We start from the raw sequence: 27,718 nt of genomic DNA, 5'->3' as shown, positions 1-27,718 counted from the left end.
CTTCTATGCAGCACAGCCCTGGCTTCTGAACCTTAATCCCACTGACTGCACCCATTTCTTGTGTTGTGACTTTGCAAGAATAACTTAGAAACACCCAGAATATTGGAGTACTTCAAAGTACTTTCGAAGAAGTACTTCAGAGAGTACTCAGAAACTGCGAAGTGTTTACACTCATAAGTTATGATTATCTGCATGGGTGAGGGACACTAAGAAAATAAAGAAAATTTGCTGTGAACAAAGGAATAGGAGAAAACCTCTGTGATGTCTTTTCTTCATATATTCTTAGCTCCATCTTCCTTTCCTGACACTCAAACACTCCTTTCCTCACCCTGGAAAGAAGATTTTGTCAGAAATTCCACACACAGAGATTGAGAGACAATTGTCAATATAACCCTAATGTTATTATTTAGGGTTTTATATGGAGTGTGAATGAACTATTAAAATTGTCATAGTAATGGGGGAAAACAGAACATGGTCTCAAAAGTAGATTTTAGACCTAGTGAAAACTTTTCCCCATTTAAAAGATAATTTATAAATTACTTGAGAAAATAAATTATAATGATTTATCTCTTCTTTCATAAAAACACTTGTACTTTAAGTGGAGGCATTGAGAAAAGGTAGTTAACACAGGGTTTTGAAAGGGAGCAAGTGAAGTTGGAGGCAATTATACATTTCATGCGGCTCCTTCAGCACATATGTTTTGCATTAATTGCTGCAATAAATTCTGTTAACCTGGCAAAGAGCAAAAATAGCATATTGATGACATCAGGCTCCCAAATCAGAAAGCTGCTTTTAGTATCTTGCTTCACTGTAACATGCAAAAAAAAAAAAAAAAAGTTTTGTAACACATTATCCTTTATGTTCCCCGACGAATTATCCAACCACTCAAGCTTTTGGCACATTTTCCATGAGCAAAAGTGAAGGCTTAGCAACAAACTTTTTTTCCTTGCTTCTGGAGAAGTAAAGTCTACAGCTACTTTCCCTACTTTTTAGTTTTTTTATTCATATTTGAGTTTGTGGAACTCTCTCAAATCAAGAAAATGTGAACTTGACTTTAAAGTCTCCAACCTGAGTTGCCTCTTGTTTTAAGATAAAAATCTTGACAGATTACAAGGTGGAGTCTCAAAAGGAACTAGAGCAAAGGGAGACGTCTGGGTTAATTTCACTGCTGATAAGTCTATTTAATCAATATCAAAATGATTTCATCTAGAATTTCCTGTGTATTCATTAAGGGGAGGTTAATTTATCTTCTTTCAAATAGTAGTTAAGAAAGGTAGATAAATAAAATCTACAAGTCCAGTAAAGAATAACACCCACTCTCTCCTGATAAAAATATAAGGCTTTAAAATTAACTTTTTGCCGGTAACAGAGTTGATTGGTCTCCAATCAATATGAAATTGGGACATTTTCTGTCTATCTCAAGGTGACTAAGGGGTCACAGAGGACAGCTTGTTAGTAGTTAACATATATTTATTGCCTGATTTTCAAACCTAATTTAGCAATTTTTAAAACTCTCTAGGTTTTAGAAAGATATATTTTTTCACTGCATAGATAGCAGTCTTCACACTGAGGAGAAGTGAGCTGGGAAGCAGATTTGCAGTGGCTTCCATGTGGGTTATCTAAATAGTCCTCTGGGTAAGCAGAACACCACTCTGAGGAAAAGTCTGTTTGCAGCACAGTGTGTTTGTGTGTGTGTGTGGATCTGTGTGTGTGTCACCAGTAGTATTGTCCCTTACAAAACTGAACTGTTCCCACACTGTGGGCAAAATTTTATGGATGACCTTTTGGAATCAAGATGGTATAAAATTATGTTTTTCTGAATTACAAATTGGTAATGAGAAAGGATGAAAACAACCATTTGTTTATCTGTCACTATCTAATCTTGTTAATTTTCCCCACCTGCACTTATAAACTACCTGAAATATTCAAAGATGGCATAAAGCTGGAGTTATGTCAAAATTGTGATTTTTCCCTTGAATATGCCAAAGCTATTTATGGTAGATTTTACATTTTAACAGAATGTAAAGAACTGGCATAATCCCAGAAACTATAAATAGAATTTAAATTGGGTTTTTTTTAATTAAGTATATAAACTCTGTCAAGTACAGTTATTGCCAAATATTGAAAATGTTCTTAAAGAGGCAGAATAAAGGGGAATAGTATTTTTCTCTTGGTTTACTTTTACTATCTGGTTTACCATAGATACATTAATACTCATTTACATTTGATAACTCAAAAAAGATAAACTTGGATTTTATTATGGTGGTCTTGACATTTCTGATCTGAAACTATAATGCTTTGATAGTCTCTGTTTTTTGAAAAAAGATTTTTAATTGTACTTTATACATATTTCATCAGCTTTCCTTACACATTTGTACATTGAATAAGGAAACTTTTTCTTACCTTTGCTTATAAGTGATGTCCAAAATCTTTCTACATGCTTTAGTATCTTTAAAAATTCTGTGTAGAACTAGAAAAGATAAAAAACTAAAATATATAAAATTAGTAGTATCCCTTTAGTTTCCCCTTTTCCAAAGGTGATCCTTTGGAAACTAGTTAAGAATATTTTATTGCGTTTCACCAGGTTTGTAGTAGCTTTCCTACCCTAACCCTAGTTTGGAACCCTAAATTTACTTTCAGAGGCATAAATTTAAAAACCATTACCATTAAACAAAAAAAATGTTAAAACTAACTCATCTTTCATATTATGAGTTATTGTTTGTATTTGTTTATTTACCAAACACTGAGTGCACAACTGAGGATTAGTTACATACTGGATTCTGGAGAAGAAGCTTGTAGGGAACGGTACACTCTACGCCCTTGAGGATGACTTTGGTGGGACAGATGACCACAAAATGAATACTTATATAAAAAATTGTGTTTTAACATAGAAAAATTACAAAAATTGCAATATGAATCTTCGGAGAAGGGCGTGGTTAGCTTCCCAAAACAGTACCCCTGGCATTATGGAAGGTTTTTTAAGATAAAAGTTAATAATAACAATTATAAATTAATAAAAACAAGGGGGAGCAGATTAAATGATTTGCCTAATTTCGTGTGGTGAGCATGATGAGAACCCAGATTTTTTTTTGCTGCATGTATCTAGAAAACTTTAAAAGTAATTTGAATGAATGCATAATAAATATATATAAAATTAAAAATCACTTTGGAAAGAACTGAACGTTCAGAAACAGCTGTTCTTAGTAAGCATCTGTGTAAGCTCAGTGTATATTCAGTGTGACACGTGTGCACGTGAGTGTACTGGAAACACCATTGATTGAATATCAGAAAAGAACCATCCTCAAACATAAGCTTCTGTAGGTGCTATTCATATTATGACTACACTACCAGGAAAAACCACACCGAAGTTTGTCTGAACTCTACCTTCTCTTCCAGAGATAAATTAAAAGTTTTCTGTCACCAGCACTAAAAGTTTGGTACTTTCCATTGACACTATGATCCTAAGATGGAAGGAAAAGGGCTAGGGTTTTGAATTAAACTGATAAGCATGCGGCGCCTTATTTGATCTTTTGTGGGCCTTTGTAAAGACCCATATTTATACCTTGAGGAGTTTGCTTATGCCTTTGTGCCTCTGGGACCGCAGACAGCAGTCACGATGTATGACATCAAGTCTAGATATAGACATCCTCCAGAATAGGATCAAGTCAAAACTATGTCCTGATTTTAATTTTTCTTTCCAAAAATTTAAACCTATTTATTTATTCTGCAATAAACTTCTTTTGAAATAAAAAAAATATGTTTTGTGATATAAAAATGTCTAGAGAATGTTTTTAAATTGAAACAATTTCATCACTATTACTTTTTGTTCCCTATGCTCAAATTTTGAATCTTTGTATTGAAGGGACTTCCAGGTACATTTTTATTTCTAAAAGAAATATTATGTTAGCGTTGTTCTGTAGACCAATCTGCTTATTTAATTCTATTTCCACAGCCATCAGTCAAACTCTGACCAAACAGATAACTTTCGTTTAGTACCTGAAAGCTGGTAATCAATGTTTTATAATATGGTAAAAAATAGGCACGGCCAAGGCAGCCTGAACTTATGGTGTGAAGAAGGCAAAATGTATATGCTAAAGTTTGAGCACCTGCTTGCCTTAATGATTATTTATATAATTTCATAATTGAATAATATTTTTTCATTTTTCACTTTTTAATCTGTCAAAAGAGTCTTTTGGAATTAGAAATAAACAAGCTCTGTTATTTCTAGAATGCTTTAAAAAGCAAAAAATGTATTGAAAAAGTACAATGTTTACATAATCATTAATGTTCTACTTGTAGTAATTTACATTTTGAGAAACACATTTCCCTTGTCTAAATGACTCATAATATCCGTTGACAATGCACAGAAACAGGGGGCCTGCTATTCCAGGGACTGTGAGTGAAGTTGAGGTGGTTAATGTGCTGAATCTTCACTGACAGTAGAACATCCCCCCTCATCTAGTGAAAGAGTTCTTGTGTTATAAGAACACATTCCCTAGTGATATTTGGATAGCTATTTTCTTCATAATAGTATTAATATCAGTATGACCCGTAGATTTCTCTGATTAAAAAGCAAAAACTAACACTTTAGAAACAGCATAGGGTTTACATTTACTAAAATGTCCAGGTTTCAAGTCGAGCTTTGGTCTGTGTTACTGTTATTTCACTGAACTGCTCTAGTCCTGAAACTAGATGTCTGATGTGCCACTGTGTTCTCCCTGCTGTTGGGAGAGACTGAGACGAGGCTGCTACTTACAGTGTCTTCTGTGAGGGGGACTTGTGCAGAAGTAAACCCAAAATTATTGCCCAGGAGGAAAAGATAATAAGAAGGAATAAATCAATAGTATACCACCTTGTCCAGAAATCTGCTTATAACACATAAATGAGCCATTAAGATGCCATGTGACAAAAGAGGTTTTTCACAGAAATTTCTAGCACTACAGAATTTTTTCTTTAATTCTTACATAATAATTTTAGCTGGTCATTTGATATATAAGTATGAATCATAAATTCATATTTCTATGACACAGAATGCCTGTTGACTTAAATTTAACACAGTTTACAGGAATTTTTATCTGCACACAATTAATAGAGTATCATTGACTTCATTTATAGTCTAAAAATATTTTTTATAGTTTTTAATCTATGAAATACAGTACTAACTAGATCTATTGAAGAATGTTTTCATTATGTTTAGGTAGACATAAACAGGAAGCCCACAGAAGCAACTAAACTAAGAATGTGTAATCACAGTAGATAGAAGTTATGTTGAACTACATAAGTACATCAGTAAAACTTTGACTTCTCTAAATTTCTTCTCACTGCATACCCTGGTGTATACAGTAAAAATGAAAAGCTGAGGTTTGGTGGACTCCTGTCAGAAAATATGTCTTGATTTCTTGATTCCATGTTATGGTTGACCAATGTACTACACAGAGAATTACAACACTAAGAATAGAATTTATTACTTCCTGTATCATTTTCTTCTATTTGTCTCATTTAAGTATAAGCTAGAAGCCAATTAAAGGACCCTTCTGCAATCTGTAACGTAGGGCAGAGCTACTCTTTTTATATAACAGAAAGTGATGAAAATGATAAAGTAGTGACAAGATATGTGGCTGGAACAATGACAGCGATGGTGTGAACTAGCAAGGACATGTCATCCTTTAGTAAAAGCAAGACGTAATCAAATCAAATCAAATGGGGTTGTTTTCTGTTGTAGTGGTTTTTACAGTTATTTGCAATTGGATTCCAAGGCAGCTTATAACTGAAGGTTTTACAAGAAAACATGGCTATTATTGTAAGAGTCTGAAATTCTTTAGCCATTAAACCCTACTGTTCACCTGGAAGTGATTATTTGATAATTTTTTATAACAATATTTTCATAAAATGCAACTATACCATTACCACAAAGAATATTGATGTATTATTAAGGTAATTGAAAAGATCTTCCACTTCAGTAAGAAATTGTGTCATTTAATTAAAAAATTTATTTTAGCACTGTCTGCATATTTGCAGCACTTAATCTCAGTCTCTCTAAGTGGACAGATACTCCCTAGGAATCAGAACTTTGAAATGCCCTTGAAAACATCTTGGTGTGTTAATGATTCTCTAAGAGTGAAACCTCCAGAAATTTAGACCAAAGGTTTTTAATCTGCCCTCACTAACTGGAAACGTTTGTTTCCAACACTAACTAGTCCTTTCAGAAAGTCTTGTTGCATTGTTACCAGTAGGAAGGAAAGGCGGTGTGTGTTCTGGGTGCAGACAGTTCTCGATGTCGTCAGCACAAATGAATGAAGGGGTGGACATTTGACTGTGTCCATTCTGATGGAGGATAGGAAAGGAAGAGAGAACAAGCCTGCTGGGCAGCTGGAATCCAGAACCCAGCTGAGTGGGAAAAGTGACGGTGAAGATCAGTGGCAGGAGTGACAGCCAGGTTTCCTCCTTTCCAGAAGTACTTACAGCCAGTGTGGGCCAATTTAATCTCCCCTTTCTTCTTATTCCTTTCCTTCATTCTATACTTTCTAATTCCCATTAGACACCACACTTGCTCTCGTCCAGCAAGTCTCCCGTTGGTGCCCCACGGAAGGCCAACTCGAGACGTCTGAGTAAGGATTCTCTTAGTGTTTTCCTGAATGTAAACTCCTTCACCTATTCATACATCTTTTCTGTTTAAAAGCTATAAGACTAGCAGAGTAAAGCCAGTGCAAGAAACCTGGAACCATATCCATCCACACTGCAGACAGTGATTTCCAAATACAATTTGCCAAAAAGCACCTATTTATATCTCCCCTTAAATAGAGTCATAACATTTAAAAGTGTGTCCAGTTTAAATCACTTTAACTTAAGAAGTTAATATAAGCCACATAGCTCTTGGAATAGAACATATTCTGAAATTAATGAAATGATACGTTTCCTGTTACAAACCAAAAATATTTAGAAATCACACCATTAGAATATGAAATATGGTAAGGGACAGTTTATATCTTTGGCAAATAATCTGGCATGAGGCAGTCGTTAAAGAGCTAAGCCATCTGTATATTCTCACTTACCCTTAAGAATAATTTCCTAACTCTTTTTTGTTAGAATTCATAATTGTAAACTCAAATTTTTCAGCAATTTAAATAAACCTTTCTTGCAAATTGTCATAAAAACTCAGACTACAATACAGTATTTGTATATCACAATTCTATCTGCTTATTCTATCTGCCCTGGCATTTGAATAGTGGCACCACTTGAAAGGCTGTGATCAGGTCTGCATCTTTTTAGGAGAGTAAAGCATTAGTTACCAAAGTTCTTGCCTGCATCAGTGTAGGGTTAAGATGTTGTATTGCAATGTTAGCTTTAGCCTATGTATCCAGAGAAGTCACTCACGACAGATTGACTTTCAAATTCCATTAACTCTCTCCTCTTCTTATCTGAGTTATGCTACACACAGATCGCTATACCACACCTCACAGGAGACTGAGGCTTTTACTGTGGGAAGTCCCAGTTTAGCAATCATTCACTTGAAAGTGGCTAGAATTCTTAGATTGTGTTGTTCTCATTTGGCTATAAACAAAAGGCACCTTATAAACTCAAAATAAATGCTTTTAAAAAGTGTTTTGATGTCACTATTCTTCTGTATTAGGTCGTACGTTGATGGTGGATTTTAAATACAGTTCAGAAGCCAAAATGGAACTGTCATTACTTAATGTATTAATTTTACAAGAACATTGAATTTGTATACATGTTATAAACTCATGGTGGCTTTAAATACATTCATGTTATTTGAGCATCCCAGCAACACTGTGAGATCTCCAGGGCAGATGTAATTATTTTTGATAGCAGAATAAAATCATGAGTACTGCTGCTAATTGTGTTGTCCTCATTCATGTCAGATGGAATGCACAAAAAATTCAATTTCTGAGTTAATGCAATACATTTAATCTATTATACTTATTTTAATTGATAGTGTGATACAATTCTTTTTAGTTTAGCTGTTCCCCATTGAGTAGAAATCAAATGCTGATGAGATTAGTCCAATCTTTTTTCCTCATCATGATCATCAGAGAAAACTTAAGGGTATTTAGTTCTTTAGTTAACAATCTACGTTCTAATGAGTAATTTACTAAATGCGGACAATGTTCATATCTTCTTTGCCTCAAACACTTTTTTCTTTTGGTTACTAATATTGAAATTAAATCAGCCATTCATCGTAGCATGTGCAGTGACACATTCATCATTTAGTACATATTCAGTTATTACGTACACACAAAATACATTGAATCATTTAAACCCCTAAGGACACTGCAAATATGATCTAATGATTTAGGAATATTGGCTCTGCAAATTCTGTGCAAATCCTATGTAAAACTCAGAGAAATCATCTGATGACTGTGATGGAAACAACAATTGAACTAGGCGTGTCTTTATCAAAGTGAATGTTGGTAGCATACTTTAATTTAAAGGTGAGGATGTATTCTCATATTTTCAAAAATTTTATAACATTGATTAATCTGAAATATTATCTGTAACATTGATTAATTGGTAGAGGGTTTTTTAAAATCACTTTTGAGGGAGAATTTCAGTGTCATCAAGCATACTGTTAATTTCTAAACTGATATCCTGGGCGATAATTCCATTATGGAAATTACACTGTGTAATCCATGCAGCCTTTGTCTTTTCCATATAATTACTTTTCATTGGGATTAATTTATTGAGAAAAAAAATCTTTAATCATTAAGGAATTCCAGTGTAATAGGTTAAGTTTATCTGTTTTTCTTTTACTAGCAAAATTTAGAGAATCTAACTTTGAGAATTTTATCTCTTTTAACTTAATGATCAGAAGCCTTGTTATATTCACCTAGTAATTTATCATCTAACTAGCTAACGAAATATCTTCCCTTAAAAAACAGTGCTTGAAAATTTAGAATTCTAGTATCTACCAAATATATTATTTCTTTTTATGAACATTTTATAAGATTAATATTTCCTTTGTAAGAAACAAATTAGGATGATTAAAGAAAGGGTGGTGCTTTTCATGCCTCAGGAAACGCTTTATTGACAACACATGGACATGTGCGGTGCCTGTATTAACATTATGCTTTGATTTGTGAATAGATGGTACTCTGGAAAATGACTCTCTCTTATTGTATTTATTGGTTCACCTGCTCTGGTTCATGTTAACAACATATGTGTATTTTATGTAAACTTCCTCTACGTCTTCCCGTAGTCAATTGTGGGATTGTTTTCTAATTTAGAAGAAGGATGCAGTAAAACCATAGTTTTCATTATTTAACAGATCGACAATCAAAGTGAGCCCTTTGTTATTAATTAAACTTGAAGTCGTTTTTTGTATTTTAATTTCTAGTCCATTACGAATTAATACTCTCTGTGTTGAAAATAAATCATTTGCCTTTCTCTTTTAATAATATACAGTCATGAGTTGCTTAATGATAGAATACGTTCTGAGAAATGCCTCCTTAGGCAACATCATCATTGTGTGAACATCATAGAGTGTATGCACTTACACAAACCTGGGTGGTACAGCCTACCCACACCTAGGCTGAATGGTACTAGTCTTATGGGACCACTGTCCCATATGCTGTCTGTGGCTGAGCGAAATGACATTATGCAGCGCATGACTGTATTCAAAATGCAACCACATTCATGTTGTATTTTATTATTCATCAGGTTTTTTTAATAAGTAGCACAAAGTTCTGAGTAAAATCATTAAATCCCTCAGGTAACAATACCTCCTTTAAATAAGTAAAGCTCTACACAGGTAATATTATAAAACGTGTTTTTGCTTTAGTTTCTCCTCAGATTGGTAGCTAAGCATTTTGTTTGTTAGACATAAGTAGACAATTTCTATAGTATTAAAAAATACACATTACAGGGGCCGGCCCGGTGGCACAAGTGGTTAAGTGCGCTCGCTCCGCTTCGGCATCCCGGGGTTCACAGGTTCGGATCCCGGGTGTGCACTGACACAGGCTTGTTAAGCTATGCTGTGGTGGCGTCCCATATAAAGTGGAGGAAGATGGGCACGGATGTTAGCTCAGGGCCAATCTTCCTCAAGAAAAAAGGGGAGGATTGGCATCATATGTTAGCTCAGGGCTAGTCCTCCTCACACACACACAAAAAAATTACACATTACAGAATAATATGTTTGGTATTGGCCAGGAACAATATGAAGATGCCATATCAAATATGCACAAGCAGAAATATTGATTCCCTATAGAAGCATATTTAATAATTTATAGTGAAATCATATGTAAATTTATCAAATGTAATGGTCTTTCCAGTTATTTTGATATCATGTTAGCATTGTTTCCTATTTTGTGGGTTTTTTTTGGGTTTTTTTTGGCTGAGGAAGATTAGCCCTGAGCTAACATCTGTGCCAATCTTCCTCTGTTTTGTATGTGGGCTGCTGCCACAGCATGGCCGCTGACGAGTGGTGTAGGTCCATGCCCCAGAACCGAACCGGGCCACCGAAGCGGAGCACACCCAACTCAACCACCAGGCCATGGGCCCAGCCGCTATTTTGCATTTTTATTGTTTCCTTTTTAAACCTGTAATTATTCTGTCAAAAATGACTACCAGTATATTGAATATTAATCTATCTTTGTAAACAAACATAAATAGTTTAAAAAGCTGCAGAAACTTTCCATCCCTTCACTTTCCCTATAATTGCTTTTCTTCTGTAATTCCCTTCTTATACTCATTATCCACTTCTAATGAAAATGAACAGAGTCGTGTGTTTTGAACATGTTGATGTTGTTACCTCAACGACAACCACAGACAACATTAACTTGACAGAGGCAAATAGAAAGAGCTCATTCCTTTTAACTGTGTTTGTGTATTTGTGTTTTCTTTTAGTCAATCTACTGGATTCAAAGACAGTCCAAGGGGAGCTGGGCTGGATCTCCTACCCGTCACGTGGGGTGAGTGTGGTGCTGTCCATTCCCTCTACTAGAGAGCAGGAGGAATTATTTGTGTGTTCTCTAAAGCACACCCTGTACTGTTGGTGACAGTGATATTTATCCGTGTAGTCAGTACATGGACTAACACAGCCTAATCTTTGTGTCCAGTAAAACTGTTGAGAACTTTAAAGTTTTCTTCCCTTCTGAATTTATCAGTTGCTGGAATGGACTAAACAGTTTAATTATTACTGGCATCATGCAGAAGGTGTAGGTGTGATCCTCTAACATGTTTTGTGATGTGATCAGAATAGGTGACTTGAGAAGACATTCTGAATTTCAAGTGGTGTGGAAAGTGTGAATCTGGAGCGGGGCCCCCAGAGCTGTAGCCTTGGCATCAGCCTGGGTGACTGTCCTGGGTGGGGCAGGATACATGTGTCAGCAGTCCAAACCTGTGTCGCCTCAGTGTCTTTGTTTAAAATGTCTGCAACTTGTCTGGATCAGTTTGAAACTGGAAATTCTACTTAGGAAAAGTCTGGCTGCCTTTGAATTTTTAACTTTGTACATAATTTTAGTACTTTACCCAAGCCAGATACAGATTACTAAGGTGTATGGCATTTTGGTGACCCAAATGTTTATGATGAGCTTCTTGTGTGAGAAAATTTCCTCTTTGCAGAAAAAAGAGGGTCATACATTTGGAAAATTCTTGTTCTTACAAAACTGTGTAAAAAATGTATAAATATATCTTTTTTGTTTCCAAGTATAGTCTGTGGAAAATGCAAAGTGCTATTTTTGAAATATTTGTCATAGGAACAAATTTATGTATTTCTTTTCCTTCTACACTAGTCCTCCTTTCTAAGAGATTATAATTACTTTCACTCAGTACTGGTGTTCAGTCTTCAGATTTTTGTGCCTAAACATACTAATTGTTACAGTACTCCCAGCTCTTCTTCACCACGGATGTTTCACATCAGGGCTACCTCATCCATCTGTCATCCTGTATCTGCTTCTCCTCCTGGTACACCTTGACGCTGACACAATGCCAAAACCTCTCGCAACATCAGGCTTTGGTTAGTTGCTGCGGAGAGGCGCGTATGGAGGGAGCCAAGATTTGGTTTTCCCAGAGGTGTGAAAGGCTTCAGTTGACGAGGATGAAAGCACATCCTGCATAGTCGTAAGGAGTGAGTTGAAACTCAAGACTGAGCTGGAAAACTCATCTAAAACTCATCAGCCAAAACTCAAACCTCACTGTAATTTTGATCTTAGAAATTTGAGTTTTTCATTACTCCGTCAGATAATATACTGTAGAAATTTGCTGCCCAAGGATATATGAAAAGCAACAACCATAGTGACATTTTACTAATAGATACTATATATAGGTATTTTTTTTTAACAATAAGAAGTTAACCTATATCAAAGCCACAATCTACCTCATGTTTTCCTTTAAAGAAGATATAAAGAAAACACATTCCTGTATATTGAGAATTTGGGGAGAATACTGTATAAATGGATTCATTTTACCTTGTCAATCTCATAGATTTTTGTGATGAAACAAAGATGGCACTTCTACTTCCAGAGGTCTGTCGGGGGAGGGGTGCTCTAGAAACCTCCACACAGAGTGTGGTACACTCACCAACATAACCACCTGGGAGAGTCAGAAATGCAGAGTCTCAGGCCCCCCCGACTTTCTGAATCAGAGTCTGCACCTTACTGTGGTCCCCCAGCGACTCCTAAGCACATTAAATTTAAGAAACACTCCTCAGGATCACTTACCTCTTGACTTTTCCCATCTCTTGCCCAATTTCCTACCTCCTTTTTGCCTAGGAGTCTCTCCTGATTTTCTCACGAGCAGCATTCAGTCTCTGCTTCGGCTCACTGTGGCCTCAGAGCGCCAGCTCAGCCGGTTGGGCCTCCTCTTGTGGCTGTCCTGGTCTGTCTTCCTGCAGCTCTGACTTGCTTTCTGACGCATTCAGTAGCCTAAAACAGCTGCCCAAGCTCTCCAAGTTTGTAATTAAAACTTGTAGGGAGAAAAAAAATCTTCCCAACAGCATGATATTTATAATACCTTAAGATCCCAAAGCAAAAAAGGAAAATCAAATATGTGAATTATTGTCCTCTGGTGATATGTAGTGTGTTTTTCCTTGAAATGTTTCCCCTATATCATGTTAACCATAATGTCTATGAGGAAATAACTAGCACTAAGGTAGAAAAGGTTTGATTGGGGCCAGCCCAGTGGCGTAGCAGTTAAGTTTGCGTGTTCCACTTAGGCGGCATGGGGTTCGCAGGTTTCGATCCTGGGCATGGACCTACTCACCGCTCAAGCCATGCTGTGGTGACATCCCACATAGAAGACCTACAACTCCACAACTGTGACATACGTCTATGTACTAGGGCTTTGGGAGAAAAAAGAAAAAAGAGGAAGATTGGCAACAAATGTTAGCACAGGGCCAATCTACCTCAAAAAAAAGAAATTAAAAAAAAAGAAAATGTGAGATTAATATTCATGTCTTTTTGAGAAACTGATGAAATTCTTGAGTAAAAGCATTGCGTAGTCAGTTTAGGTTCAAGATTTAACATCCTTTCTTACACAATTGTTTGTGCGTTTAGATTCAATTAATTATTTTTATTGCCTAATCATTGCCATTTTCAATGTGACAGATTCATTTTGTGTTCATTTTGTTTTTAAAGAAAATAGTTAAAACTAAGGTCATATCATTGCTGCAAGCTTTTCCACAAAAAAGTGACATGTAATAGCTGGAAAAAACTGCACTTGTGATTGTTTTAATTGATTAATCCTAATAAATAGCAGTGCATCTGTTTGTAGGTTAACTAAAATATGAATGTAAACTTCAGAGGAAAAACTGAGAATAACAATGTCACACCATATGAAATATCTGAAAATCTTGCTCTTTTTTTGTGTGTTTGAGGACATTCCAGTTCTCCTCTCTCAGCAAATTTCAGTTACACAATACAGTGTTATCAACTGTACTCATCATGTTATACCTTAGATCCTCAGACCTTATTCATCTGAGAGCTGAAAGTCTGTACCCTTTACCAACCTCTCCATACTTCCCTCACCCCAGGCCCTGACACTTACTTTTCTACTCTCTGTTTCTACAAGTTTGACTTTTTTTTTTTTCTTCAGAGTCCACATATAAGTGATACCATGCAGTATTTGTTTTTCTCTGCCTGGCTTATTTCACTTAGCATAATGTCCCAAGGTCCATCCGGGTTGTCACAAACAGCAGGGAAAATCCTGCTGTTTTGATTTAGTGCAGTGGTTCTCAGTGTGATGAGGGGTAAGGAGGGAGGCAATGTTGATTTTGCCTCATGGGGATACCTGGTTATGTCTGGAGGTATCGTTGGTTGTCACAACTGGGAAGGCGGGCACTACTGGCATCTAGTGTGGAAGGCCGGGGGAGCTGCTAAACATCTTACAAAGAGCAGGGCTGCCTCCCACAACCGAGAATGGTCTGGGTCAAAAGGACGGTGCCCAGGGTGAGAAACCCTTACTTTGGGGATGAATAATGGTGCCCCATCAGGAGCTGTGGTCACTAAAAAGATCCTGGGAGACTGCCAGCAACTTCTCCATGTCTCAACCATATTCCCATCAGAAGCTCTAAATTCCAAATCCTTTGAAATATAAATCTTCAAAAATTCATAAATGATTCATTACAAATTTGAAATGAACCATTCATGGAATGACCATATCACCGGAGCTGCAGAAAATGAATACATTTGGGGAAAAGGGCCCAGCGTGGCTCATTCCTTCATGGATGTTCTTTTCTATTTCAGTTCTCCCTTTTCACCAGAGGTGTATTCATACGTAATACCTTACAATTAACCTACGTGATTTTCTTGGGTGGAGCATTTCTATCTCTATTTTTAAATGGTGCTTCAAATTTTAGAGGAAACCCGCTAGGAAAGTATGGTAGTGTACTATTAGGCCTGGGACGCAGTCTCCAAATAAGTATCTGGGAGGAAACTTAATGAAACTTTGCATTTCTCTAAATGAAAGTCTTGAAAATACTGAAATTTGTAAACTGAAATTATGGGGGGTTATGAACAGCAATTCATTTTTCAATAAAAGAGTTTTATTTAACATGAATATTTTCTGGACTAAGTTTGTTCACTTTAGTAAAGCAGATGCATCAATTACCTTCTCTGGCCCTATCAACATGAATTTTAATGTTTGAACCCTGAGTTTAATTATATTCAGAAATTTCAGTAAACAATTCAATAGTTTAAATATTCCCTGATTTCGAGGACAATCAACACGTATAACAGCCCATATGTATTGTTGGATTACAGCCTTTGTTTACGTATGACTAGTACATAAATTGATTGATTAATTGATTGATAGATAAGCCAGTCTGTTGAATAAACTTTTTAGTCTGTGTATCCTTATAGAGAAGGGGTCAGAGGGAGGTAGAGCTGTGTAGGTTTCACCTGGGATGGTACTGATATGCTGAGTGAGTAGCACAAAGGGATCATGAGCCTTGACTCGCTTAAAGAAACTCAAGTAAGGAGAAGAGAACAAGGAGTCAGGAAAGTACAGAAAAAGCAGTCTGAAATGAGTGATTTATGTATATTTGTGGAAGATAGAGAGAAGTCTCAAAATTAGCGATTGTGGAAAGTGGTTTTTTCTAACTTCCCTCTGTTTTCAGCTCTTTTAGAATTTTTTTTCCTAAAAGTTTCCTTAGATATTTATGGGTGCCTTAGCAGTGATAATGTACATAAATAAAAAACACTCTTTTGGCATATCGAGGCCCTGCTGTTTGCCCAACCAAAATCGCTTCCCTGGCTTTTCCTTGTGAATGGAACCCCAATATTGTTCAGGTCTTAACTCTCCCCTGTGCTCGTGCCACTCTCAGGGGTGAGTGCTGATTCATCTGAGAGCTAATCATGATAATGAGAGTCGTTTCACCAACTATTGGTTTAGGCAAGAGTACGTAAATCCAGTGAGACTGGTGCAGAATTCCCGTGACTTCTGGGAAAGGTTTCCTCCTGATAAAGAGATGGGGAAGGGTCAGTGCGTGGTGCCTCTGGGCTTGGCCCTGAAAGCCTGGTGGCTGTCTGGAGGAGCTGCACTGAGCTCAGGACCAGAAAGGTGGAGCCCAGGGAGCATTAGAGAAACCAGCCTGGATCCCCGACATAGCAGCACCACAGAATTAGGTGAAAGAGTACATTTTCCTTGTTTAAGCCACTCCTCCTAGTATTTCTCATACTTTCAAATTAAAGGCATCTGATAGAATACAATCTTTAATCTCCTGATGAAATATCTTAATTCCAATGAAGGCTAAATGGAAGCTATGGAAATGCATAATTGTATTCTGCAATGTTATTTGTATTTTCCCAGGTTATCTTTTTTAGTGCTTTAGTATGATGTCAAAGATGCTACGCAGAGTAGTAAAATTGAATAAGCACATCATTTAGAATCAGACGAATTTGAATTCTGGCTCTACCTCTCACTGCTGTAGGATCTGATGCAGGCCAATTAACCTTCATTAATGTTTGTCCTCACTTTTAAAAAAGGAATAATAGTAATTCCTATGTCACAGCACTTCAGAGTAAATGAGATGTTTCTATATATCTATGAAAAAATATATATGGTAATACATGTGAAAGAGCTATACAAATATCATTTCTTATTCTTAGATGAATTTTGAAGTTTTCCCATTCTAATCCGAAATCTTTTGCTAAATTTATTGATATGTCTCTTTAAATCTCAATTGACCATTGATGTCTTGGATTTGGATTCAGGAGAAGGAGAATTGATAGTGTTGCCTGAGGTGCCAGCAAATACCTCTTTTCAGTTAAGAGCACAAAACATTGCCTTTGACATCACATGATTGTTACTCCATTGAGTCTGTGAAGACTAAAGTTTGCGTGTAATCTTGACACTATATTTTGAATTGAAAGAGTCAACATATAGTAGTTGGGTGTCCGATTTATGTATTTAAAATTTTTAAGTGATTAGACTTTCCTCAGAATATTAATATTTCTCCTTCCGGAGACCTTCGCCCTCTTTCTCGCTGCTCCTCCCCCGCGGCACCGCCGGCCAGCACATGGCACCTGTTCAACTCCGTGACCTCGGTCTTCGTTGTACCTCTACAGCATGTAATTACACATTAATGCAGTTATTTCATTGATGTGTATCTCAGCCAGGAGACTGAAAGCTCTGTGAGACCAATTCCCATTTCATGAAAGTTTCCCTTCTCTGCATTTAGAGTTCCTGGATTAGTTGTCCATAAGTTAAAATTGCCTGAGTAAATGATTAATAAAAGCTTTCCAAAACAAGGAAGGATAACTAAGCTAACACTAATTCTGTATTTGTTGAGAAAAATTTGATCATTTCTAGTCTGTTATTTTAAATACTGTCTGTTAATGGTGTTAATGGTTTCACTCTCTTTTCAATGGCATAAGGTTAAGTGCAATTATAATATATACATACTATGTATATGTGTGTATATTATATATGTGTATATAATATATAGATATTTATCTATGTCTGTATTGCATATAGTATTATGTTATTTTTTGTACTAGCAGTGCTGTTTAGTTAGATTTATTTAGAAAATACTACCAGTCTATGAATTGAAAGTTGACTGAAAAGTAAACTAGCTAAAGACGCTGTGTTGAAAACTACATTGATTGTCTCAGAGTAAAAAGCTAGAATCCTTCAAATAAATGTCATTTAACTAAAAATAGAAATGTTTAGAACTGAATGAATCATAGAGAGAAATGGAAAGAATAAAAATACTGTCTGGGGGCCGGCCTGGTGGTGCAAGTGGTTAAGTGCACGCGCTCCGCTGTGGTGGCTCGGGGTTCTCCGGTTCGGATCCCGGGCGCGCAGGGACGCACCACTTGCTAAGCCATGCTGTGGCGGCGTCCCATATCAGGGGGAGGAAGATGGGCACGGATGTTAGCCCAGGGCCGGTCTTCCTCAGCAAAAAAAAAGAGGAGGATTGGCAGATGTTAGCACAGGGCTGATCTTCCTCACACACACACAAAAAATACTCTCTGAAACGTCATTGCTTTTCTATTCTCCAGTGTAGTGTAATTTGCCTTCGGTATTGGAATTATTGCTATTTGTAAAGTCTGGGTTCTACGTCTTATCTACTGGACTTCTAGCTTTCACTCTGTGAATGGTGTCTGAAATGTAGGAAGAATATTTTGACAACTGAGTGTCAGCAAAAGCACCTGGGATTCTGCCTTTATGAATCACAGTCCAAATTCTGCTTCATATGCTGAGTAGTTGATCCAGGACTATCAAATTTTTGACACGTGTGTTATGTTTCTTGGTCATTTGAAATATTTCTGCCTAGAACGAACAATGCTACATAGTTTAAATATGTCACTTTCACCTATTGTGCTGACCTTTCAAGGAAGGATGTCTGATCAAATTAGAAAAACATGGCAAAGTTTTACATTTTTTTAAACCTTTCCTTGAAACAAAGTATACTATAAAAGAAGGGAAAATGTGGATAAATGGTAGAAATCAGCAAGATAGAATTTATTCTAGCAACGTTTAATTTATAAAAATTAAAATGTTATTTTGTATTTGTTTTAACAGAATTTTTTGTCAGTGCTTTAAAAAAAATAGAAACTGTTTTTCCATTGCTGATGTTGTATATTTCTATGTGAAGTCTCCTCTCTGCATGAAAACAGTGTTTATTTATATTTTGGGGATTGGATTAGAATTTTTTAAATATGACATGTAATATACTTTGCTTCTTTTACTTTGATGTACAGCTTTGTGGGATGTAAAGTAGAGGAGACTTGAAACATATTTGGATGGGTTTTATTTAGTTCAGCTTTACTCACAAGTTAATTTGTGCTATATGATTCTCACTTAACATGCAGTCACTACAAAAGTAAATAAAAAACTACGATATATTCAAATAATTTTCCTTTCTATTTTGAATGTTTAAATATTTCATAAATTCACTATGATCATTTCATATTTATTTTTAAAGTAGCTTTTTAAAAAATTCAAATCAAAGACAAAATTCTGCTTCTAGTGGTTTCTTGTATTGATAGCATTATTTTAAAACCATAACTTTTTGACACCAAACTTTGTTACTTTATGCAACTTCAAATGAGTGTACTTTCTGATCAAAAAAGGAGTGGATATTAAAATAAAAGCAACCAAAAATATAGATATTAAACTTAGAAAAAGAATGACTTTTATACTCAATTCATTATATGTTAAATTTGTTGAACCGTGTGCAAAATAGTATATGGCAGACTGAATATCTGTTTCTGTATTGCTAAGAAATATCCAGTTCCTTTAATATTTTAAAGAGTATACTTAGAATAAACGCTATGTTTTCAGGCTTCCCAGTTTTCATTTGAATATAGGATATAAAAACAACGTATGTACTCTAATGGAAAAGAGTTTCAATTCTGTCATTTCATTAAATGTAAGTCAAGAATTCTGATGAAAATTTATAAAAATAATAATTTTCCCAAGAGTTTTGCTTGTTTGTTTTTTGCCTTTGTTTTATTAAACTTTCATGAATTAATGGTTTTGACCCTTAGATTTATTATTCTCTGGTTGTTAATTTCTTTTGAAAGATTAAAAATAAAAAAGAAATTAAATGTGGCATGTAAAAAATATGGTGTGAAACACTTTTTAAATAAGCCCCATGTCCCAAATGATAGTCATTGGATTTGAGAACATTTAAAGGTTATAATATTTATAGTACAAACCACCTGAAGTGTTTCTGTAGCCTGAACAGCCCATTGACTGACGTCAGGGTTTTTTCTTGCTGTGGATGCTCATTTTGTCCAGGAAGTATTGTATGAGTAAAAGCTTTACCATGCAGTATCTGAAGTTTCTTGGGAGTTGCTAAACTCATTTATCCACTTTCCATGGGACATAAGAAGGAAGACATCAAGGGGGCCAGTGTACTTGATTTTCTGAGTAGCCTGAGTTTACAAGTCATTTCTATTCATTCTGTTAACAATGCAGTGTACATATATATACGTATATATAGAGAGAGAGACTCATAGATTGAAATTCTTACTTTTAATTTGTTAACAGTAGCTGTTAGACATGCAGTATCCTGGGTTTCTAACCAAGACCCACCACATTAGAAATCTGCTTTTTCAGAGGCCCCCGTGTGATTCTGATGCTGTTCAAGTCTGGCATCACTGTGCTAGAAAATCATCATCTGCTGTAAGGAGGCGGGCATTCCTCAGGAAGGTATTCAGCTGTTTGATACAACGCAGTAGTTCATTCTAGTCTCTCAGTTAATACAGCACTGTGCATGATTCATGATTCATATAGGTCTGGGTGTTTTTAGGATTTTACAATAAGCACACAGCAAGAGGAAATAGGTATTTTACCAGAAACTAAAGGAATCTATTTTTAGCAATTTGTAACAGGGATTCATTTTAGAATCATCAACTTTCTCTCATGTAATCTTGGAGTTCAGATTGAACCTCATATAGTATCTTCAGTATTTGTAAATACTGCAGATATTTATACATCTGACATCCTTTGCTGATGATAGAAGAGATGACAATAAAACCAAAAGACTAGAAAAGCCATGAATTGAGTGATAAGGAAATTGGAATAAGGAATATAAGATTTCCTCCATCAAGGAGTTACTGGAATGTAAGGTTGTCTGGGAAATGACTATGAGATGTTCCCAGGGATTCAAGGTACTGGGATCAGCTTATGATGGGTTTTACGTGCCCACTAAAGATATGGGACGTCATTCAAGGGCAGTATTTCAAGGAGGTGATCATGTGGAGGAGGTTGTAATTGAAGAACAGACAGGAGTCAGAAAAAGCAGGTGGAAATCACCATGCAAGTTCTCATGATAGGTTATAGGAACCTCAGATCAGCCCGCTATTTCTTTCGTTATATATCTTAGTGATTTGGCATAGGTTGAATTTTTACTATTTTGCTAACATTCTAAGAAGGGATATTCTAACAGGTCATTTATTTTAAATTAAAAGATCATTTTTATAATAAAGGCATGAAATAAAGAGAAGCCAAATTTGGCAAATTGAGTAAGTTGTAAGACCTTTGGAGGACTCAGTAGAAATGAAAATTATCTAGTAAACTAAGGAAGACAGAGCAAAAGAAAAAAAGAGGACATAAGATGCTCTAATTGTAAAAGTAATCAGATTTCCCTTCCATATGTCAACACCAGTCAGTGTTCTTTTGGGCCTGAGGTTAAGAGGAAGCTAAACTTTAGAAAAATGTAAATGGTGACCTTCCTCTCAACATGAGTTGACAAGACCATGGATTCAGCAATCAGGGAGATTTGGCCAGTGCAGGAAGAGAGGAGAGATGCAATGTGAGGCTTTTAAAGAACTTGAACTCCCGGTCTACGCTTAGAGACTTGTTCCACACCATGGAAATCAAGAAAGCTGGTGCCATAAAATTTATGGGTTTACTCAAAAGTCTTCAATGGGGTTTACAGCTTGTGGATGATAAGAATCAATTTTGTAAACTGTACCCTAGGACTGTTTGCCCTCTGTATCCTTAATGTTGGATGGATGTGCTGGGTGGTCATTTTTTAAAGTAGAATTAGTGAAACAGTTTTGACTTAACTTTGCATATTCTCCTGAATGTTGGAAAGGCAGTAAACAACAATGTAGTCATAAACCAAAATAACTTTGTAGAATTTTGTGAAAATGTTTATTAATAGGTGTGCTTCACTTTTTCATTATAGGCAGCAAAATTTTATCTTAGTTGGAGCAGTAGAATATATTTGAGCCAGTAATCGATTTTAAGCCAGCGGAGACTTTAGAAATCAGCTAGTGCCATTCCTTAATTACCTAGACAAACAGCTGAAGCTCAAGGAGTCTTAGTGACTTGCCCAAGTCATATCATTGCTTTCTGGATCTGAGTGCAGTCGTCTTTTCCTTAATCCTCTCTGTCTTGGTCTGTGGACAATACCAAAGAAGGATTCAAGATTATATGGTTTAGTATTTAACAGACTATACTTCATAGCATTTCAGGACTATTTTGTCTGAGTGTCATGCCTTGTAGCACCCTAAATAATAACCATAGCTTGGGATACATCAGTCAACATAGAGCTACTTTTCTCGGCAGTTGAAAAATGCTGATCTTTCGTAACCCCAAGAGGAAAGTGGGTCTGTAAGGTTATTATTAGCTCTCCATTCTGTGCAGGCGTGCCCCGTCATCACAGCTTCATTTATTGTCCCGGGACTGAGCTGTCATTTGATGATTCAAGATTCTTAACTTATTCGCTGACAACTAGAAATTGATTTTAGCTTAGATTCAAGTGTAAATTCTGAATTTACTTGCTTTGAAACAGTATTTTTAAATCTTAGCTCATAACCAAAACAAATCTCATCTACTTTCAGTTTTCATAAGAACCAATGAATGTTTTAAGATCTTTTTAAAAATTAGTACTTCATTTTAATGTGACTAGTCTTAAAACAGAAGAGTTAGAAATGTTACCTTTTAGCCAATAAGTCCTCTTCAAAGATTTAAAATGTTTCCAAATTGTTAGCTATTTTTTTGCCTTCTAAACTGCTAAAATAGTAAGTAATTTTTTATTGACTCATTTTTACATAAATATATGGTGCTTTTGTGGAGATCATATTATGTCAAAATAATTTGATAATTATAAGTTAGGGTAACAAGTTCTTTAACAAATTTTGGAAACAAAAAAAATCAACACGGGAGTTTTATAACCCAAGAAATATTTTGTGGTGAAATTTGCCTTTAGTGATCATCTCTTCTAAAATAAATACTTTCTCTTTTCTGAAATAAATCATCCTAATTCAAAAAAATCTCAGGAGTGGTAAACCTTTTGGGGAGGACTAAGGGTGATAGAAAGGAAAGTATATGGGGTAATATTAGTTTTCAGAATCTCTTGAATTCTGAGCAGTTTATGCAGTGTAAAGAGGATTATAAAATCTTTAGTATATTGGAATTCGTTCATTCTCTTGCTCAATAACTGCTTGAGCTCCTGCTACGTGCTGGTACCACCATAGGCAGTGGGGATGCACACAGTACCAATAGCTAATATTTCTACAGTGTGCTATATTCTTTTCCTAATGCTTTCCATATATCAGCTCATTTAATTCCAACAACAATCCTATGAAGTTTTACTCTCATTTTACAGAAGAAGAAAGTAAAGCTCAAAGAATTTAAATAATTTGAACAAGATCCTGCACCCAGTAAGTGACAGAGTCAGAGATGGAAACCAGGCAGTCTGACTCCTTACATTATGTTCATCACCACTACCCTGTACTGCCTCCTGTAAGAAAGGTAGAAGATATTTCCCTGGGAAGCTTCAAGTTTGGTGGAAGAGACCAATCCATGGACCAGCAACTACAATACAGTGACAGTCATCAATTAAGATACACAGTAGATACACTAATATCACATAGAGTGTGTCATCAACTCTGCTTGACATGACCTAAAATTGTGAAGCTTTACCGATGAGTAGGAATTTAGCCAGGTCTACGTGACTGGGTACCACACGTACAAAGCATAGACTGTAAAACAGCATTGTATGTTGAGAGAAAAACATAGCCCATGACATCTGAAAGTAGGGTAGAGAAGGAGTAGGTGATGGAATTTGTGAAGGAAAAAACGAGAGAGAATTAGCAACTGGATTATGAAAAGCCTCATACACCTTGCCAAGGGGTTTTGATTCTCTTAATGGAAAATTGTTAAGCAGTCTAGGAATTGTAAGTTTACTCTGTGGACTTAAACTGGAGGTGCAAAGAACAGTTGGTTTATTAAGGTCATCAGAGAAAGATATCTGGCAGGGCATAGAAGGGAGATGATGGATACTGGGTCATTTATGATGTCCTATAAGAAATGGTGTCCACTGGATATAGGTAGAAAGGAGATGGAGAATTCAAGGATAATTTCTATGATATTAAAGGTGATTAATGATGACTGATGTGTATCTTAGCTTCTCCAAGATCAAAGTTTCTCGAATTTTAGAGTCCATCAGAATCAACAGTAGGACACAGCCCGTATAGTTATGGATTGCATTGTTAATGGTGCTGGTCCAAGAACCACACTTTGAGAAGCAATGTCCTAGATCAATATTAAGGGATTTGCCTGCGAATAAATTTGAATAGCTTGGTTTTATGTAAGTTTAAAGGGTAGAAATTAAATGAATTTAAAAGGAGAGAGGTGATCTGTTCTCATGTTGCAGATCGTCAGTTAAAATTGAGAATAATTTTTTAAATACTGTTATTGACCCATGTGTATATGCATATATACATAAACACACACAAGCTGATGTACACATATACGCTATATGTATTTGTATTCATATATATATATATATATATATATGCACACACATATATATCTGTATCTGTAACACATAATGTACCCAGTGGTATCTCACGTGCTATTCCAGTATTTGAATTTCTGTATCATTGCCCCAGTGTTTTGAATAATTTCTAAATTACAGAGAAATATAGATGCTATGAGGACTAAATTTTCAAACAGATGGCCACAGGCAGTTGCAGAAGGTCATATAATGCACTTTTAAAGTTTTGGCAGATGCAACTATGGGTATTTTGGCAGTGGAAGGTATATAGAAACAAAAAGTAAAGCTTTTTCCCAGTATTAATTTTATATTATATGATATTTACAATATAAAATAGGTAATTTCTGAAGAAATATTATAAAATAGACTCATAATATGTGATAGAAAAAGAAGAGATAATTAGAAAATAAAAGCTGAAATTTTAAATAGAATTTTAAGCAATGGCAACTTTAGGAAATGTTTACCAGATAACTTTTCTTTCAGTATTCAATTTTGCTTTGAAAAACACTGGGACAATTAGATGTAACATTTGTTGAAATTATTATTCTCAACAGAGACATAGGTAGGTATTTACAACAATGTTTAAACAGGAGAGGAATGATTGTTTAACCTGTTAGAGGAGCAGGGAATGTTACCATAGGAAATGAGTATACACAAATAGAACATGAAGCATCTCAAGGCACTTATAAGGAAATGAACTAATTCTCGTGGCCTTGGGCCTGCTTATTTTTATCTCATGAGTACTAACATTTGTTTTGTCCAAAAATGTTTACAATAAAATAAAGGGGTATTCTCATTTTATTTAAATTATTTAATTTTAATTAAAAATTGAAGTGAGATATGCCACTTAAATTTGTGTGATCCCTTGAATACATCCCTAGGAAGCAGACATAGGTCTGAACTGTCACCTTGGAAGATTACAATGTATATCTTTCATGAAGTACCGTGGCCAAAATGTACCTAAGAAAGATTTTTTTAATGTAAACGACAACTGACAACTGTTTCCTTATATTTTATGTAACTATTATTTTTATTCTTATAATCAGTTGGGATTTAGTGTACTGATTTAGACCACTGATCCATCAAATCTTTCAATAACCTCTCCCAGCAGAAGTTCATTTTACTTTTCATACAAGAGCGTGGACCTAGCACAGTGCTAACTAGAGATTATATTCAAAAATTTAAATTGACTGAGCAGTTAATCAGCTGTAACGAGTTTACTGAGAGGATGGGAAAATCCCCTTTTGACCTTTTAGCTAATTAGTAGATGTCTTTATATGGAAGAATTTCTAAAGATTATTTACAGGGTATTTTATAAAATATAACTAATCTTACAAAAGGAGCTGTAACATTATATTTAGTAAAATTTTTAATTTTACTATTTGGGGAGGAAAATTTGGGGAGAAAAAATATCATTGTCTTTAGTGAGACCAGATTTCTCTTTACTTTTCTAGTAATACTTTTTGTGTTTCTTTTGGAATATTAATGTAGCATTTCTATGAGCAGTGACTCAAGTTAAATCAAAAGCTGTCACTTTAATTAATACGACTTGAGCTGTGCTTCTGAGTGCTGTCAGAAGGTCTCTGTTTTCGTTTGGTTCTTGTAACTGAGCGTCAGTTATTGAACGTGCAGCACTCCTCCACTGGGCGTCGTAGAGTCAGAAAAGAGTTAGCACGGCCCCTGCGCACAGGAGGTTACAGGATACACTGTGTTTTGTCTCATCCTATACATCGACTTTCAGACTTGAAAAGGAATATGGTCTGTAGGGTTGGACGTTTCATTCTAGCTGTTGATTAGTTCATAATCGTGTGTGATGCTCGTTTAAAAATTTTCTTGTTTTCGAATAACTTTAGATTTACAGAGAAAAGGCAAAGATAATACAGGTAGTTCCCAAATCCTCCCCGCTAATGCGAGGATCTTCTATAACCATGGTATATTTGTCAGAACCAAGACATTCACATTGGCACATTATTGTTAAAACTACAGACTTTATTCAGATTTAACCAGTTTTTCCACGAATGTCCTTTTTCTGTTCCAGAATACAATCCAGGGTACCACATCGCTTTTAGTATGAAGAAATTTTTTCCATCAGTTTCTACTTAATAATATATTTTACTACATACAAGTTTAACTGTCATCAGTTTAACTTTTTGAGAAATTCATAGATTGTATTTCTTAGAGCAGTTTTAGATTCACAGAAAAATGGAACAGAGTACAGAGTGCACATACACTCTCCCCTCCCCAGCTTCCCCTGTAATTGACATCTTGCATTGCTGTAGTATTGTCGTTAAAAATGATGAACCAATATAGATACATTATTTTAACTAAAGTCCATAGTTTACATTGGAGTCCACTCTGTGTGTTATACAGTTTTCTAGGTTTTGCCAAATGCATAATATATGTATCCACCATATCAGTATCAGACAGAACAGTGTCACTGCCCTAAAATTCCCCTGTGCTCCACCTACTCATCCCTTTCCCCATCCTGTGGCATCCTGATCTTTCTACTCTCTCCGTAGTTTTGCTGTTTTCGTCATGTCGTGGAGTTGGAATCGTGTTGTCTGTAGCCTTTTCAGCCGGGCTTCCTTCACTTAGCGGTGTGCGTGTAAGGTTCGTCTGCGTAAGATGCTGTTTTGTATCTGCCTTGACCTCCTATGGATATTTCTAGTTTTACACGTGTCCTTTTGAATTCTGAGTTTGCCAAAGAAGTCTTGGTGCTCCTTCCATTTTATACGTATTGAGGACTGCTTTCTGTTTTGAATCTGATCTTCGGTCATAATTCTTGGTCTGACGTTATGGCAAACTTTTCAGTGCAGTTTACTTAGGAAATATCTGAATATATTGAGGCATTCATTTCTTTGCATATTATCACTTCTAATATGACGAGGTACATTTCTCCTAAATGTTTTGTTACTTTTACACTGCTATTCAATTATTTATTTTTGGTTAGAGTCCCGAATATTAAGTTTGCTCCTCATTTCCCAAATACTTTGAGTGTGTGGCAGTGGTGAATTGCACTGTTCATACTTTTCAATTCCCAAAGCCAATTACTGGGCTGTGAGTGTTTAATGAGAGTTGAGAAAAAAGTCAGTATGGGCACAATCTGCTAGTTGAGATATGACAGTCGGTTGACAGACTTTAGCTGTATAATTTAAAAGAAGTTTCAAATTATTTTTCTTACACTATCAATAGCAAGCATTTGATAAAGCCACAGGATTTGATAGAGCATTTAACAAGATAAAAATAAAATTAAATTTACCTTCACAAAAACAGACAAATTTCTTTTTCTTCATAGGAAGAAAAAATGATTTCTATAAAGAACATTTTTTTCTGATAATTTATTTGAGGAAGAGAGAGGGAGAAGGAGAGGATTAGAAAATTTATATTATTTTGCCTAAATTATAACTGTTGTCAGAATTTTCCTCCTAATGAACTTGCTTCATTTTCTCTAAATCAAACATGTTAGAAATACTTTGTCATGTGTGTGTATACACACATACAGAGAGATACACACACAGAGACACA

General features: G+C 35.6%; 1 protein-coding gene across 2 annotated transcripts in view; it reads left to right on the top strand.

Moving 5' to 3' along the window:
• EPHA3 (EPH receptor A3) overlaps positions 1-27,718 on the top strand; it is a 355,543-nt gene that overhangs the window by 8,009 nt on the left and 319,816 nt on the right. For both annotated transcript variants that reach the window (XM_058570678.1, XM_058570677.1), the window contains exon 2: positions 10,861-10,925. In XM_058570678.1, the coding sequence (XP_058426661.1) occupies positions 10,861-10,925 (65 nt within the window). The remainder of the gene's footprint in view (positions 1-10,860; positions 10,926-27,718) is intronic.

This window comes from Diceros bicornis, chromosome 27, assembly GCF_020826845.1.
Source record: "Diceros bicornis minor isolate mBicDic1 chromosome 27, mDicBic1.mat.cur, whole genome shotgun sequence".
In the NCBI taxonomy this organism is placed as follows: domain Eukaryota; kingdom Metazoa; phylum Chordata; class Mammalia; order Perissodactyla; family Rhinocerotidae; genus Diceros; species Diceros bicornis.
This window is presented reverse-complemented; position numbering and strand designations above follow the sequence as displayed.